This window comes from Pristiophorus japonicus, chromosome 21 (assembly GCF_044704955.1).
Source record: "Pristiophorus japonicus isolate sPriJap1 chromosome 21, sPriJap1.hap1, whole genome shotgun sequence".
NCBI classification, from domain to species: domain Eukaryota; kingdom Metazoa; phylum Chordata; class Chondrichthyes; family Pristiophoridae; genus Pristiophorus; species Pristiophorus japonicus.
This window is the reverse complement of record NC_091997.1, coordinates 10,861,528-10,880,246: the sequence shown is the minus strand read 5'-3', so window position 1 is coordinate 10,880,246 and position 18,719 is coordinate 10,861,528. Positions and strand designations below refer to the sequence as shown.

The 18,719-nt window shown below is 46.5% G+C and overlaps 1 protein-coding gene across 1 annotated transcript in view; it reads right to left on the bottom strand.

The window, feature by feature from the left end:
- LOC139233600 (uncharacterized) overlaps positions 1 to 18,719 on the bottom strand; it is a 99,653-nt gene that overhangs the window by 24,593 nt on the left and 56,341 nt on the right. Inside the window, exon 6 of the mRNA XM_070864004.1 lies at positions 16,074 to 16,170. Coding sequence (XP_070720105.1) covers positions 16,074 to 16,170 — 97 coding nt within the window. The remainder of the gene's footprint in view (positions 1 to 16,073; positions 16,171 to 18,719) is intronic.

The following is an 18,719-nucleotide window of genomic DNA, read 5'->3' as shown; positions in this document are numbered from 1 at the left end:
GTGTGGATAAATTTTCTGCCCGATAGGTATTGGATGTTCTGTTCTAATTTTCTACTCTGTTTGCATAATGTTGATGTTATGTAATGATGTGTGTATCGTTGTCCTGCGTCCAGGTGGGGGGGGGGGGGGAAGGTGATGTTATGTAATGATGTGTGTATCGTCCCAGTACCTTAAATGTAATGTAAGCACTATGCCACACCACAGAGGGCGCTGTGGTGGGAAACCCTGGTAGTACCTGCAACAGGTGCTATATAAGGCTGACCACCACACCTGAGAGGCACTCTGGAGCTGAACAATAAAGGACGAAGGTCACAGCAGTTAGACTTACACCAGACCGTGTGGAGTCAGTGATTTATGTGCTACATACACCACATTGGCGACGAGGAAGCAGACGAACTCCATGCAACCATGGCTACTCTGGGCTCGCTAAAGGATTTTACCGTGGGCAATGATTGGGAGGCCTTTACGGAAAGGCTCGAGTACTACTTCACAGCAAACGACCTGACGGAGGACACGGATGCAATGAGAGAGAAGCGTAAGGCGATATTGCTCTCCAGTTGTGGAGATGAGGTTTACTCTCTCGTCAGGGATTTGCTGGCACCTGGGAGCTCCAGGGACAAGTCATACGAGGAGCTGACTGAACTCATTCGTGACCAGTTGAAACCGAAGGAGAGCATCCTCATGGCCAGATACAAATTTTACCGTCACTGCAGACCCGAGGGCCAGGATGTCACCAAATATGCTGCGGACCTCAGGAGACTCACGGCGCCGTGTGATGTTGGCGCACACATTGACGAGGCTTTGCAGGACGATTTCATCATGGGGATTGACCACGAGGACCTCCTTCATAAGCTGCTAGCCACGGAACCCACAGTCACTCTGACAAAGGCCATCGCCATCAGCCGGGCATTTATGACCTCGACTTGCAGCACCAAGCAAATAATCCACACAGTCTCGAACCCGGCAGGCACTGTTCACAGGATAGCGCCCACCACGGACAAAACTGCAGAACGTGGCTCTGCCCGGGGCAGAGAGCACGGACTCGGGATCCTGGAACTCAGAGTCCGCTGAGGGGGGCCAATCAAGCAGCACCATGCTGGCGCTGTGGAGAAAGCCATGGACTCACCGGTGCAGATTTGCGGAGTACACGTGCAATACCTGCCATTTTAAAGGCCACCTTCAGCGTATGTGTAAAAGAAATCAGACTCACTATGTGGCTGAGGAGATGGGGGATGATCTACTGTTCAGCGAGGAGCAGGTAGAAGATGATGAGGTGCTTGGACTGTATACGTGTACCGATGATTTGCCCCCAGTGATAAGGGAAGTAAAAATCAACGGAGTCCCAGTGAGTATGGAAGTGGACACGGGCTCGGGTCCGTCGTTGATGAGTCGGAGAACTTTTGATAAACTGTGGATTAACCCAGCTGCACGACCCAAGCTGGTCCCGGTCACGGTGAAGCTGCGTACCTATACCAGGGAACTAATACCTGTTCTTGGCAGAGTGGAGGTGCAGGTATCCCACGGGGACGAGACGCACTCTTTACCTTTGTGGGTCGTTGCAGGCGATGGGCCGACGCTCCTCGGCCGGAGGTGGATGGGGACGGTCCGTGGGAGCTGGGAAGACTTCATCACTCCACAGGCTGCTGCTCCCCGGGGTGCTGCCGTGCCCCGGGTCCCCAGAGAGCAGCGCCGACCGAGCTGGAGCTGCAGCCTCAATCCACCCACAGGCAAGCCCCAGGCTCGGACCTCACACAGAGACCCTGCAGCCTCAATCCACCCACGGGCAAGTCCCAGGCCCAGACCTCACACAGAGATCCTGCAGCCCCAGCCCCCACAGGCAAGCAGCCCTGCACAGAGGGGCCTAGTGGGGGGGGGGGGGGGGGGGGGAAGTGAGCCAACGGGGTGCGAGGGATCCAGGATGGCCGGCGGATCGGAAGAGCCCCGCCGAGGAGCTGTTAGTGTTGGGCTGCGGCAGCAGCTGGAGGTCGGGGGCTACGGAGGCCGCAGCAAGTGCGGCCGCTGGAGAGGCCACGATGGCCGCAGGAGAGGCGGCAAGTCGGAGGGGAGCGGAGGCTGCGACGGCGGAGGGCATCCGGAGCGACGGAGAAGAAGATGGCGGCGGCATCGTGTCGGAGCAGTAGAGCATCAAAGATGGCGGCGCCCAAGGAGAAGCCTCGTGGAATCCTCCTGCATCAAAGATGGCGCCTTAAAAAGGAAATGCACCCGGGAGTCTTAAAAGGGCCTTACAAAGAGGTGGTCCCCACAAAGGACTTCTGAAAGGCAGAGCGAGTCTAAAATGAGCTATGTTAATGTGAGATAGTGAATTTATAATAAGAATTACTTTTTTAATGCTGAATGGCCATTGTATGTGTGTAAAATAATGGATGAAGTACAATTAATGATAACGGCTAACAAGGAAATCAAGGATCTGTTACCAGTCAATAACCAGTTAATATACCAGATAATATGTACCATACTAACGCACTGTCTATGCCCACCTGCCTTCCGTTGGACAAGTGTGATATTATGTAATGATGTGTGTATCGTTGTCCTGCGTCCTGGTGGGGGGGGAAGGTGATGTTATGGAATGATGTGTGTATTGTCCCAGTACCTTAAATGTAATGTAAGCACTATGCCACACGACAGAGGGCGCTGTGGTGGAAAACCCTGGTTGTACCTGCAACAGGTGCTATATAAGGCTGACCACCACACCTGAGAGGCACTCTGGAGCTGAACAATAAAGGACGAAGGTCACAGCAGTTAGATTTACACCAGACCGTGTGGAGTCAGTGATTTGTGTGCTACATACACCACAGTTGAAATTCTAGAATTTAACAAATTCTTAGGGGCAAATTCTGACTAGTCTAAACCATAAATTTTGAAGCTGGGTCTCTAGACCCTAAATAATTGGAGTTTCCTTACTTACTGATGGTAGAAATAATTTAAAATAACATAAGAAATAGGAGGAGTAGTAGGCCATACGGCCCCTCGAGCCTGCTCCACCATTCAGTAAGATCACGGCTGATCTGATCATGGACTCAACTCCACTTCCCCGCCCGCTCCCCATAATCCCTTATCGTTTAAGAAACTGTCTATTTCTGTCTTAAATTTATTCAATGTCCCAGCTGCCACAGCTCTCTGAGGCAATCAATTTCACAGAATTACAACCCTCTGACAGAGGAAATTTCTCCTCATCTCTGTTCTAAATGGACGGCCTCTTATTCTAAGATCATGCCCTCTAGTTCTAATCTCCCCCATCAGTGGAAACATTCTCTCTGCATCCACCTTGTCAAGCCCCCTCATAATCTTATACATTTTGATAAGAGCACCTCTCATTCTTCTGAATTCCAATGAGTAGAGGCCCAACCTACACAACCTTTCCTCATAAAGTCAACCCCCTCATGCCCAGAATCAACCTAGTGAACCTTCTTTGAACTGCCTCCAAAGCAAGTATATCCTTTCCAAAGTATGGAAACCAAAACTGCATGCAGCATTCCAGGTGTGACCTCACCAATACCTTATAAAGCTGTAGTAAGACTTCCATGCTTTTATACTCCATTCCCTTTGCAATAAAGGCCAAGGTACCATTGACCTTCCTGATCACTTGCTGTACCTGCATACTATCCTTTTGTGTTTCAAACACAAGTACCCCCAGGTCCCGCTATACTGTGGCACTTTGCAATCTTTCTCCATTTAAATACTAACTTGCTCTTTGATTTTTTTTTCTGCCAAAGTGCATGACCTCACACTTTCCAACATTATACTCCATCTGCCAAATTTTTGCCCACTCACTTATATCCTTTTGCAGATGTTTTGTGTCCTCCTCACACATTGCTTTTCCTCCCATCTTTGTATCGTCAGTAAACTTGGCTACCTTACACTCAGTCCCTTCTTCCAAGTCGTTAATATAGATTGTAAATAGTTGGGGTCCCAGCACTGATCCCTGCGGCACCTCACTAGTTACTGGTTGCCAACCAGAGAATGAACTATTTATTCTGACTCTCTGTTAGTTAGCCAATCCTCTTATCCATGCTAATATATTACCCCCAACCCCATGAACTTTTATCTTGTGCAGTAACCTTTTATGTGGCACCTTGTCAAATGCCTTCTGGAAGTCCAAATACACCACATCCACTGGTTCCCCTTTATCCACCCTGTTCGTTACATCCTCAAAGAACTCCAGCAAATTTGTCAAACATGATTTCCCCTTCATAAATCCACACCGACTCTGCCTTACTGAATTTTGCTTTTCCAAATGTCCTGCTACTGCTTCTTTAATAATGGACTCCAACATTTTCCCAACCACAGATGTTAGACTAACTGGTCTATAGTTTCCTGCTTTTTGTCTGCCTCCTTTTTTAAATTTGTTTCCCTCACGAATCACAGTTAAGTAAGTTAATAGATCTACGGATGTGCCATGAATGAGAAGGCACTGCCACTTCTCTATGAAATAAGACCATTAAGGGATCCACACAAGGATCTCGGGGCGGTCGTGAGTTCTATTCATCTGTTGGCTGATTACTTCAAGGATCTTGGATGACAAGGGTTGCATGACAATTGAACAAAAGTTAGAGTAATGTGGATGTGCATTCAGGCAGGTAAATATTGGTCAGCTATGGAGCGTATTTTTAGAATGCGAATGCAAAATTGGAAGTGTGGACTGATGTGGTGATCATTTATTTGACAAAGTAGTGCAGATAACCAAATTTTTGCTGTCGGCTGCCCATGGTATAAATTTACAATAAGAATTGAAAACTTCACATTGATGAGCAACAATTTTGTGCAATGCCAGCTCAGGAACAGAAACATCACATAGGATTACATAGGATATACGGCACAGAAACAGGCCATTCGGCCCAATCAGACCTGCCGGCGTTTATGCTCCACTCAATCATCCTCCTGCCTTTCCTCATCTAAATCCAACAGCATGACCCTCCATTCTCTGCTCCCACATATGCTTGTCTAGCTTCCCCTTAAATGCAGCTATACTATTCGCCTCAACCACTCCCTGTGGTAGCGAGTTCCACATTCTCACCATTCTCTAGGTAAAGAATTTTCTTCTGAATTCCCTATTGGATTTCTTGATAATATCTTATATTGATGGCCTCTAGTTATTCTCTTCCCCACAAGTGGAAACGTTCTCTCTTTCACCCCTCAGCCTTCTTTTTCAAGAGAAAAAAGACCCAGCCTGTTCATCCGTTCCTAATATGTATACCCTCGCATTTCTGGTATCATCCTTCAATAATCTTCATGAAAATGTCCCATAGAAGGCTAAACAAGTGACTACTTACTGTTTCATATTAAAGAAATTACAAATTTGTTACAATGATGAATTATCCTTTTTTATAATGCTGTTAATACTTGTGACTTTAGATGGAATGATGCTTCGTAAATCTGATTTATATTTATCTTGTTATGTGGAATAACCACATATCATCATCATAGACAGTCCCTCGAAATCGAGGAATACTTGCTTCCACTCAAAGTGTGTTCTCAGGTGACTGTACAGTCTAATACGGGAAGTACAGTCTGTCACAGGTAGGACAGACTGTCGTTGAAGAAAGGGTGAGTGGGGAGTCTAGTTTGCCGCACGCTCCTTCCGCTGCCTGCGCTTATTTTCTGCATGCTCTCGGTGACGAGACTCGAATGCTTTTCCTCCACTTAGGGCGGCCTTTGGCCAGGGATTCCCTGGTGTCAGTGGAGATGCTGCATTTTATCAAGGAGGCTTTGAGGGTGTCCTTGAAATGTTTCCTCTGCCCACCTGGGGATCGCTTGCCATGTAGGAGTTCCGAGTAGAGCGCTTGCTTTGGGAGTCTTGTGTCGGGCATGCAGACAATGTGGCTCACCCAACAGAGCTGGTCGAGTGTGGTCAGTGCTTCGATGTTGGGGATGTTAGCCTGGTCGAGGACACTGATGTTGGTGCGCCTGTCCTCCCAGGGGATTTGCAGGATCTTGCGGAGACATCACTGGTGGTATTTTTCCAGCGAGTTGAGGCGTCTATACTGTATATGGTCCACGTCTCAGCCATACAAGAGGGCGGGTATCACTACTGCCCTATAGACCATGAGCTTGGTGCCAGATTTGAGGGCCTGGTCTTCGATCACACTCTTCCTCAGACGACCGAAGGCTGCAATAGCACGTTGGAAGCGGTGTTGGACCTCGTTGTCAATGTTTGCCCGCTGATAGTAGGCTCCCGAAGTATGGAAAGTGGTTCACGTTGTCCAAGGCCGCGCCGTGGATTTTGATGACCGGGGGCAGTGATGTGTGGCGGGGTCAGGTTGGTAGAGGACCTTTGTCTTACGGATGTTTAGTATAAGGTCCATGCTTTCGTACACCTCGGTGAAGATGTTGACGATGGCTTGAGGAGTTCAGCCTCTGAATGTGCACGGATGGAAGTGTCGTCCGCGTACTGTAGTTCGATGACAGAGGATGGGTGGTCTTGGATCTAGCCTGGAGGCGACATAAGCAGCTCTCGAGTGACATTGCTCAAAGTGATTCACTTGTCTACGGTGTTGCAAAGAGGTGATTGCTGATGGGTGTGAGCGTGGGGGAGGGATACAGAGTTGTATTGAAATGATTTGGAAAAGAATTTGAGCAATAGCAAAATTATTTTTTTATGTTGGCTCCTAGAAACCAAGTACGCAGGGTGTCCTCACCCATTGCTGATGGATAAATTAATGCATTTGTTCCCTTCACTGATCAGTAACATCAATAAATATATCTGTGTATGTGGCACAGAGGAGAACACTTCCACTTTTCACTAACAAATTAGGCATTTAACCGTCCCCATAGTTATTCTTAGTTGTGTTTCTGCAGCTTTTTAATTATTTTAAGTACATTAATAATTATGGACATCTTTATTTCTAACAAGTAGGCACAGGAGTCTACTGGCTGTGGTTAAAACAACTACTTTGGTTTCAACAAAGTTGGTTTCATTGAGGCCAGCTTTTAGAAAATAAGCATTTTCTCAGGAAAGTAATTATATAATATAAAAGCAACATTTAACTAACCTGTATTACATAAACTAAAGCACATGAACTAAATTACAATTCTTTGTTTTAGCCAACAGTTTTAGAAACACAATTTTAAACATTAATATTTTGCTGACCAATTTCTTCTATGTTTCCTTCATAGTTAGAGGTATAAAGTAAAGTTCCCTTTATTATTGCTGTTCCTAAAATGGTTTTCATGACTGTTCATGCTATGAAGCTTCTCTATCACTGGAGAAGGGTGCAAGGGAGATTCTTACAAACAGCAAGTCCTGGTCTACACTGTAAATGGGAGCACCAACACCTGCAAGGTCCCCTCCAAGTTATACACCATTCTGACTTGGAAATATATCGCCGTTCCTTCATTGTCGCTGGATCAAAATCCTGGAACACCCTCTTTTAACAGCACTGTGGGAGTATCTTCACCACACGGACTGCAGCGGTTCAAGAAGGTGGCTCACCACCACCTGCTCAAGGGCAATTAAGGATGGGCAATAAATGCTGGCCTTGCCAATGATGCCCACAACCCGGAACAAATTAAAAAAATGTCCAATCTTGCTGTCAATCATTAAAAAAAAGTGGAAGGCATTGGTGCCTTTTGGGATGTCGTCTGCTGCCTTATTAAGACTCTTTCTAAAGCCAATAGTGATCGTTCTGGGAACTCCAGTCCTCGGTCTCTCAGAGAACTAAAAGACCTCCAGCAGAACACATTGTTAGATAAACTTTAGTGCACAAAAATGTTTGAAGCCATTTCCTTGGTTCCCCTTTTTACCGGTAGCTTTTGTTGCATGCACATTGTTGATTGGTTTGGTAGTTTTTCATCGGACGTTTATGTAACCACTTTCAATCAGTGTACTCCCTATCTGTTCAGTTGTGATTGGTTGCCGTTTCTGAATATGAAATTTAATGCACAAGCATAAATGTGACAGAAATTTGCATTGACAGCTGTGGCACAAAACTATGTGGGGGTGATTTTCAACTGGAGCATAAATCAAGTGAGCTGTGGAAGGGGCATATGTGGCACCCATCTGAAGTCAGTAATGGTCCTGTGCCATTTTTAAATGAATTCAGTGATATGCCGATGAAAAACACGCTCCCTATAGGTAGATTGTTGATTAGGATGTGGGAAACCCGGCAGAGCGGCAACTTCTTAAAGGGCCAGCAGCATGCCAAAAGGAGCTCAACGACCAGCAAGATTGTGCAGCAGCAGACAAAATGACTTCCAACAAGACGCCAAGGTTTTCCGATGCAGCGGTGAAGATATTGACGGAACAAGTGTTTATCAACAAAGAGGACCTCTTCCAAATGGAAGAGTAATGGATTTTGAGACAAATCAGACAACAGGTGTGGAGAGAGGTGGCAGAAAATGTCAATAGCAGCAGCGTAATCCCCAGAACTTGGCTGTACTGCAGGAAAAAAAATAATCTGATCAAGTTTGCCGAGGTCAGACTCCCTTTCATAGTCTGCATAGCCCTTCAGAACCCTACTTCAGCCTCAGCAGTATCAATCCTTCCATTCCCAGCTCTAACGTCAGCTGGGAACACTTCACTCGACTTCCTTACTGCTCGCACTCACACCTTCAAAAACCTGCTACGGGCCTCACAACTATTCTCCCTCATTGCATTCCTTGATGCTTCTTCCTGTAATCTTCACAATATGCTAAACTAACTTGTACATCTTGAAACTTCTTAAAGGGGGCATATATTAACCCACTGCCATGATTGTTACAGAACACACAAGAGGGAGATTACCAGACCAGCAGGCGGTCCCTTCACTCTACAGACACTGACTCCAATGAAAGAGGCCATCAAAATTATTGCCAAAGGACGTGCTCCGTCAAAAATGGCCAGGCTGAGCACCAGGCACAAGAGTGTGTTAGGGCAACTTCCCTGCCTTTCCTCTTTCTCTTTAACTTTTCTTTCTATTTTCCACATTACAACAGTGCAGTACTTCATTGGCTGTAAAGCACTTTGAGACATCCGATGGTTGTGAAAGACGCTATATAAATCCATGTCTTTCTTTCTTTGTCACCCAACACAGACTCAGTAGAATAATCTAGTGGTGTGTTGCACTGCCACTCATCTGCTAGTGCTTACCCTTGCCAATACATGGTAATCGTTGTTTCTCTCCCCTTTCTCCAGGTCCATCAGACAACTCAGGCATCCCAATCACACAGGCAGAGGAGGAGAACCCTCCAGAAGATGCACTGTCACTCGCTCTTACCCCTCCAGGAGCCAGCATGGAATTAAGCACCACAGACAGAGAGTTAGATCTGCATTGGCTGCTTCACTGAGAAAACGTGAGCAGCAGCAGGTGGATGGGACAGCCCAGGAAACATGCTCCCGATTGGCAGCCTGTCGATTAGGAGGATGTGAAACCTGGCAGGACAGCAAAAGGCCAGCAGCATATTAAAGGGGAGGGCCTGCTTTTTTAAAGTGGGGGTAACTAGTCGTACAAGATTGAGCAACAGCCGGTGAAATGACTTCCAACAAGACCCGAAAGGTTTTCAGATCCAATGGTGACAATCTTGATTGAACAAGTGACCATCAGCAAAGAAGTCCGCTTTCTGAATACCTATTCACATCTTAGGTCTACTGAAGAGGACAAAGATGTAGAAATTAGGACTCAGCCTTTTAAAGAAAGATGATTTCTGTGCTGAATGTACAAGATTCCCTGCCAGAAAGCTCCTACAACATGTCAGAGAACTACCAACTTGTGTTGGGTTCTGGTATACTGGGTATTGGCATCGACACTCTGCAGTAAACCTACGTCACAAATATGCAGTCTCCAGAGAATACAACCGCTACACCAGCAAATACATGCCGATCTAAGCCAACTTGAACAACCTACCACCAACCTGTCTCAAATCTAGGCGGCCATTTTGGACCGTCGTTGAAGTCCTTCAGCGATCTCCCCTCAGCCTTGATGACCAAGGGTGAAATGCTTGGATGAACTGCGACATACAGAATGGATTCCTTATAGAGGACCCCACAGTACAACATGAAGGATCAAACCTTCCTCGCAAACAATGGACAACCCATCAGCCACTTCAGAACCGGTCATGGTAAACGCTGTCACTTTCTCCATAGATAGAAGATTAAAGCATCCCCATCATGCAACTGTGGAGCTCCTAATCAGACCCCGGAGCACACCACTGAGCACTGCCCGCAGAGGAAATTTGCAGGCAGCCTACAAGATATCCACTCTGTTGCACCGGAAGCTTTGGCTTGCTTTGCTATTACCATATGAAAGAAGTAGTAGCAGTTAACCATGGAGCATGTGGTCACCTCTATGGACATCACAGCTGAGCCCTCCCTGCAGGAGTCTGTGACATCGGTAAGTAGCATTTCTCAGGGACGCTCATACTGGCGCCATACAGGCTCTGGGCAACATGACAGCCAATCGACACACAGCAAGCTCGCACAAACAGCAAATGAATAAATGAGTAACCAATCAGTTTTTGGTAAATGTTGGCTGGGACACCAGAAGAACTTTGCTCAACTTCACATAGTGCTATGGGATCTTATACATCCACCCGAGCTGGCAGACAAGGTTCCATTGGACATTTCATTTAAAAGACAGTGCAGCAACCCCTCACTACTGCACTGAAGTGTCAGCCTGGATTATGTGCTCGAGATATGTTGATAGGGTGAGATAAAGTCAGGTGGGAGGAGGCTCATGTGGAGCATAAACACCGGCATAGACCTGTTGTGCTGTAATATTTGATGTAATTCTATGTAAGCCCATAGTGAGGCTTGAACATACAATCTTCTGACTCGGAGACCAGAGTACTACCAACTGAATCAAATGTTTTACAATAACACGTTTATGCTAATTAATATAAGGCCATTTCCACTGCATTCACTGGAGTTTGAAAAAATAATATTGACACAAATTTTGCGGTGGTAATGACGCTGTACTGTCAGCATTCGCTGTCATTACCGTCCTGAAACCAACCGCAACTTCAGGATTCAGCACATGCGCAGATAAACACAGAAATCCTAAAGTTGTGGTCAGTTATTCCCTGCTTCACCCGAGAGGGGGTGCCAGGCTGCCTGCTTGCGGTCCGGCCGAACCCAGGGGCAAAACTGTCGGGCCGACTGAGCAGTTGGCCGACAAAAAAAAAATAAGATGGCGGCTGCGGCAATAGGTCCTTCCCTTTAATAGTGGCCATACCGCCATTTCGAACACACTCCAAGCACAGTGCACGGGCAGAAAAAGCCGCTGGTGGCACCGAGCGGCAGGAGGAAGATTTTCTCGGCAGAATTTCACCATCAGGGGAAAACATTGGCGGTGCGCGTACCGATGATGCATTTGGGACAGATCAGCAGCAGCAGAGCGGTAGTGGGGGGGGGGAATGGGTCACGGCCGGGATACCGCAGGAGCAAAATTTTCAAAGTGGCGGCCATTCCCCAAAAGATCGGCGGCTATTCCACTCCGCAGCATGGCCGCCAATTTCCGGCGGTAACAGGCTTTAAGGGAAGGGGTAACTTTGTCCCCTAACTGTTACATTTCTAAAAGGCTACTTTTTCAGTTAGCAATCTCATTTGATCATTCTCAAGTGTCTGAAATAGTATTTAATCATTGAGTGACATCTCCCTTTTTCCCTCTGAATCAGGGAGTTATTTGTTGGTGCCAAACATCATTGACTTTTGGAGCATATCTTGCTCTGCCACAACAGCAACTCCCTCTTCGACAAATTCCAAGCCTTAAAAGATAAAAAAGGTGATAGCGGGCTGGATAAGGAGGGTAGGTTGGGGGCGGGGTGGGATGGGGTCCGAGGCGGTCAGGAAACCTTGGAAGCCGGGTTTCCTGCAGGCCCTGCCGACTTTAATGGCAGGGCCTGATTTGCATGCGAGGTCCTGGTTTCCTGCTCGCAGATGGAGAGGTTGGCTGGCTGCGGGTTGGTAGGCCTGCGGCACTAGGCCGTACAGAGGGGGGAGCGAGGGATCGGGCCTGTCCGCTATAAAGATGGGAGGACGGGTCGGGCAGGGATCAGGGATCAGGCTGTGTCCTCAAAAGGATCGGGGGGTAGGTGTCAGGCACGATTGGGAGGCGGGAAGAAAGGAGTGGGTGATGAGAAGATCGTGGCTGGCCACCAGAGGATTGTGGCCGACCTCAGCACCATCGGTGGAGAGGTGATTAGTGGCCTGAGGGATGATCGGAGGCCCCGTGAGGGGTTTTTCGATCACGGGGGGGTGGGTTAAGCAGGGACCCTGGATCCAGGTATAAGGTACTTACCTCCTAGATCCAGCAGTCCCCGCCTTGCTTTATCTGCCGTGTGGTGTATGTAGCACACAAATCACTGACTCCACATGGTCTGGTGTTGATCTAACTGCTGTGACCTCAGTCCTTTATTGAACAGCTCCAGAGTGCTCCACAGGTGTGGTGGGCAGCCTTTTATACTGCCTCGTGCAGGTACTTTCAGGTCTCCCACCACAGCGCCCTCTGTGGTGCACCATTGTACTTATCATACATTTAATGTACCAACGCAACACACAACATCACTGCCCCCCCCCCCCCCCAGTTCAAAAAGCCGTTGCTTGAATCCCCTAAATCGAAAAACGCATTAGCCCATTGGTATTGTTGGTCACGGATCCACGTCCCTCAATTTAAACACAGTGACCATTCAGCATTAAAATATTAACTCTCGTCATGAATCCATCATCTTACATTCACAGAGCACACTTAAACTCGCTCTAGCCCTATAAAAGTCCAAAAGTCTTTATGTGGGGACCGCAGTGGTGTGAGGCCCTTTCAAGACTCCCAGGAGCATTTTCCTTTTAAGACGTCATCTTGTGGCTCCCACGAGGCCTCCGTTGGGCGTCGCCATCTTAGGTGTTCTGCTGGCCTAGAAAGAAGAAGAAGAAGAAACAGGGAAGGAGGGAAAGGGAATTTTGCAGTGTTTTTAGGAAAGGTGCGGTATTTCCAGCGGAGGTGAGTGAGTTATGGAGAAAGAACAGTGTGCAGCAGAGGTGTACGTGGAGAGGACGCTGGCCCTGATCACCCCCGACGCCATCGACAACGCGGAGGAAATCGAAGAGATCGTTCTCCGACCCGGGTTCACCATTCGTCAGTTTGCTTACCGCCACTGCCGCAGCCTCCGCTCCCACCGTGGCCGCCTCTCCTGCGGGCCTCCCGCTTCTCGCCCGCAGCGCCCCGCCGGCCCGCACCCCAGCAATAGGCCCGCACCTGTAACTTTGAGTGGGGGTTGACCTGCAAACCTGTTCTTCCAGGGTCTGCTCGTCTGTGGAGGCTGAGGCTGCAGGATTGCTTGGGGTCAGGAGTTCTGGGCTGCTGTCGCCTGTGTGTGGATTTAGGCTGCAGCTCCAGCTCGGTTGGCGCTGCTCTTTGGAAACCCGGGGAGCAGCAGTCTGTGGAGGAGTGAAGAAGTCTTCCCAGCTCTCACGGACCTTTCCCATCCATCTTCTGCCGAGGAGCGTCGGCCCATCGCCTGCAATGACCCATAAAGGTAAACCGTGCGTCTCGCCCCCGAGAGATACCTGCACATCCGCTCTGCCAAGAACAGGTATCAGTTCCTTGGTGTAGGTACGCAGCTTCGCCGTGACCGGGGCCAGCTTGGGTCGTGCAGCCAGGTTATCCCACAGTTTATCAAAAGTTCTCTGACTCATCAACGACGGACCCGATCCCGTATCCACTGCTATACTCACTGGGACTCCGTCAATTTTTACTTCCATTATCATTGGGGGCGAATCGTCGGTGCACGTATACAGTCCCAACACCGCATCTTCTTCTGCCTGCTCCTCGCTGAACAGTGGATCATCCACCATCTCCACATGGTGAGTCTGATTTCTTTGACACATACACTGAAGGTGGCCTTTAATGTGGCAGGTGCTGCACGTATACTCTGCAAACCTGCACCGGTGAGCCCCATGGCTTCTTCCACAGCGCCAGCATGGTGCTACTCGATTAGCCCCCCTCGGCAGACTCTGAGTTCCAGGACCCCAAGTCCGTGCTCTCTGCCCCGGGCAGAGCCATGTTCTGTAGTTTTGTCCATGGTGGGCGCTATCCTGTGGACAGTGCCTGCTGGGTTCGAGACTCTGTGGATCATCTGCTTGGTGCTGCAAGTCGAGGTCATATGTGCCCGGCTGATGGTGATGGCCTTTGTCAGGGTGACTGTGGGTTCCGTGGCTAGCAGCTTGTGAAGGAGGCCCTCGTGGCCAATCCCCATGACGAAAACGTCCCGCAACGTCTCGTCAAGGTGTGTGCCCCAAAATCACACGGCGCCGCGAGTCTCCTGAGGTCCGCAGCGTATTTGGTGACATCCTGGCCCTCGGGTCTGCAGTGAAGGTAAAATTTGTATCTGGCCGTGAGGATGCTCTCCTTCGGTTTCAACTGGTCACGAATGAGTTCAGTCAGCTCCTCGTATGACTTGTCCCTGGCACTCCCAGGTGCCAGAAAATCCCTGACGAGACAGTAAACCTCATCTCCACAACTGGAGAGCAATATCGCCTTACGCTTCTCTCTCATTGCGTCCGTGTCCTCCGTCAGGTCATTTGCTGTGAAGTAGTACTCGAGCCTTTCCGTAAAGGCCTCCCAACCATTGCCCACGGTAAAATCCTTTAGCGAGCCCAGAGTAGCCATGGTTGCATGGAGTTCGTCCGCTTCCTTGTCGCCAATGTGGTGTATGTAGCACACAAATCACTGACTCCACATGGTCTGGTGTAAGTCTAACTGCTGTGACCTTCGTCCTTTATTGAACAGCTCCAGAGTGCTCCACAGGTGTAGTGGGCAGCCTTTTATACTGTCTCGTGCAGGTACTTTCAGGTCTCCCACCACAGCGCCCTCTGGAGCTTCCAGCCTCATTATAATAATTACGTTGACGTCCTGCCTTCCGGGAACGGGTTGGTTGCTCGTCCCATCCCATTTCCGTTAAAACCGGAAGTGGGTGGGTTGGAGGCAGGTTTAGGTCAGGAATCCCATTTTTAAACATGTAACTACCCCCATACCACCCATTTTCTTTTTAGGTTAAAATTCCACCCATTCTCTCTGAGTGCAAAAAATGACTGATACTATTAGCAAGATTAAATTGAGAGCACTGCATTCAAATTTGGAGCACTGCTCTGAACTGGAAAGCATTTCTGACAAAAAGATTCTTAATGGGACAGATATGGCATTATTCCTTAGTTAACAGCTAGATATTATGACTACAATTTAGTTACAGGTAATAATACTCCACCCTTCTACTTCTCGCATATTTAAGCATATGGGGTGAAAAAAGCATGTGAAAAATATCTGAATAGCTAAATAAAAGACATTGCAATTATAGCAATAAAGCTTCGGTGACTGTGACTGACTCATTGGTCCTCAATTTGTGGTTGGAGGCGTCCCGCAGGGAAATGCCTCCAATCCACAAATAAAATGGTGGTCTGGGAGGTATGGGGATTCACGGTCCTGGGCCTCTCCGGTTACCCACAGATAGAGGCCCACGTATCTCAGGGGCGCATCCGGTTCACAAACGCCCCAGGGTCACATGGGCCGGCCCAACGAATGAAAGAAGGGGATCCCCATTCATGCTTATGGGGATTCCGTATGTACGGAAACTCTATAAGCATGAATGAGAATACCCCAAAAAACACCTCTACTCATCAAATAAAACTATCACATATTTAAAATGAATTAAAATTACATTTAATTAAATGTTTAAAACAAAAATGTAATTTTTCAAAAAATAAATTTACATGCTTTAAAGGGACTATAAATAAACTTACCTTATTTCACAGGTTTTTAAATGCACAAATAATTGATAACATTTTCTTTTTCTTTTTTAAAACTCGTAGGCTGGTAAAAGCAGGCTTTACCAGGGGTAAGAATTTCAGGGGCAGTCACTGGGCAGAAGTTGGTCAAATAGCCCAACTCTCCACTCGCGAATGCCCTTTTCCTGGGGATGCTGATGATCTGTCAAAAGAATTTTTAACAGATTGCAAGTTCCGGGATTTAGCGTATGCCCAGCGCATGTCTAAACACGAACTTGTGCGGCCCCTATGGGCATGTGCGCACCTCGTATGCACCTGCAGGGGCCTCAAACTATGGCCCTATATTTTGTTTGAGTTAACAATTTACCTGCTTGTCCTTAGGTACTGGTTTTCTGGACATAACACTCCTAGGCTCCTGTGAAATTTGTGGCAGCTTTTCTTGTGATCTTGTCTTGTTGCTCCATCTATAAGAAATCAGTTGCTAGGTCAAACAATTCCAGCAGTGAAATAACAGCACAGTAACTGTCCATTGTTATTGAAGGAATTAATTTTGGTTTAATTTAAACACAGATTAAGAATTGCATTCCATACACTTTAGCATACTGTTTTATTATAAAGCGAATTATTCAGTAATAAAATTTTTATTTAACTTTACACACGGAGGAAATTATACACGATCATGCTCCTAACTTGGCCAATAAATAATGGGCCAGAAATTGCTGGGCTGGGCAGGTACGCCATTAGAATGACGCATTATCGTCGTACACCACTAATTTCACAATGTGCGGAGTAAAAGAGATACGTCATGAGTTCCGATTCACCACAAATTGCTGGACGATTTGGGTCACTCTGCCATTAGCCTCACCAAAGACGATAAAAGTTTGTTCTCTCCGTAAAGTTCACCATTGAATTTAATGGTGATCGCAAAATTGCTGGATTTACCAACCTTATTCCAAATTATTCCCGTCGCAGCCATTTAGGGCTGGTAATTAATGTCGTAGAGGACCCTAGTAATGACGTGATGTATGGTCCTCACATGACAATCAATCTTAGAGGTCCAGAAAGGAACCAATGAAGCTGTGGAGTCTCACTCCAACAGGTAGTGATTTATTCCTCAAGGGGTTTTATTCTTTTGATCTGTCTTGGTCGTCTTTTGTGTCAGTCTTGCCATCCACACTCATGTTAATGTAGGAAGACAATACGTTTCAGGATACAAAGCTGTTCCAACACTCAAATGCAAATTAGATAGATTTCATTCAGAAAATAACATTTTAGGATATAGTATATGAGTATTTTAAGACATGACATGATAAGTGCAGCATGCTTGGGAGGAAAAAATTATTTTGGACCTATGGTTCCTAAAGCTCTCCATCACTGGGGTTTTCCGCATGTCATTTCTGGAGCTGCTGTAAACTAATTGATAGAAATTGACTGCTCTGATTAGTCAACAACTCCATTATCATTGTACCAGCATGTTAGAAGGCAAACTATATAGACCTTGGTCTTTTTTCATCTAGCAATTCCTACATTCTTATGGAAGCAGTGGAATGGAACCTTTACTAGAAAGACTTGCATTTATATAGTGACTTTCATGACCTCAGGATAAAGAGCTTTGCAGCCAATGAAGTAGTTTTGAAATGTAGTCATTGTTATAATGTAGGAAACACGGCAGCCAATTTGCGCACAGCAAACTCCCAGAAACAGCAATATGTTAATGACCAGATAATCTGTTTTTTAGTGATCTGATTGAGGGAAAAATATTGGCCAGGACACTGGGGATAACTCCCCTGATCATCATCTAAATAGTGCCATGGGATTTTTTACATCCAATTGAGAGCACAGACTGGGCCTCGATCCGAAAGATGGCACCTCCGACAGCACTCGCTCAGTAATTCACTGGAGTGTCAGCCTAGGTTTTGTGCTCAAGTTTCTGGAGTGGGGCTTGAACCCATAACCTTCTGACTCAGTGGGTGTTCCACTCTTCTTGATCATGATGGATGGGGCCGCTGGTTCTAGACATCATGGGTCAAGAATATTTGTACATTTTGTACATCTAACCTCCTATTCACGCTTGAACTTCTCAAAGACCAATACAGCAATTCCCAAAGAAAACTGGGTTACAACATCCTCTGCTTCTGATTGTTATTATTTTTTCTTAATTTTTCCTCTCTTTTTTTTTCTCTCTCTCTCTCTCTTAATCTACTCTATTCTCTTTCCTTTCTTTATTCTTCTTTCTGTCACTAATTTGAGTCTAATTCACCTTTTTTTCGCTCAGTTGTTCGCTGTGTCTTTCTCTATCCTTTTCTTTCATTGGTCAAGGAGATAAGCCATTGGGCACAATGTTCACAAGGTCCCAGATGCGATATTAATATCGCTATGCCCTTATTGGGTTGACATCCCAGCATTTTGTGGCGCAAATATAGTTTGATGTCAATGGTGAGCAAAAATAGTCCAATTAATGTCAAACATTGTCCACCTGGTTGAAGGTGATTGATAAAGGTTACAGAGAGAAGGAAGGAGGTAAAAATATTATAGAAGGTTAGAAATTATAGTACGACAATGTACAATATGTGAAACGTGCTCGCCAGACTTCAGGAGGAGGCTGCCACTGAGCTAAAAAGACAACAACTGCGGATAACGTGCCAAAGTTGCTTACAGAAACCTGAATTAGAAAAAATCTGAACTGCTTCAATATACCACTTCGTTTGTTGCCTGATGGAGAGGGATTGTATGTAGTCATACTGATAGTATTCAAATTGTAGACTTGATACCTGAAAGCATAACAGCACTACCATACTATATAACACTAACTTAATAAGTGCTTGGGATGAGCAGACTTTCATAATCAACATTTTAAAGTATTTTGCAATTTTTTTAGAAATTTTTTTTTTTTTATTTAAAAAAAAATTTAAATTATGTGTTAATATTTGAAATCTTACCACAGGCTATCCAATACACATATTTCCACTAAAAGTGTTATGTAGTGCACTAGCTTGGTTCCAGCAGGCAACTC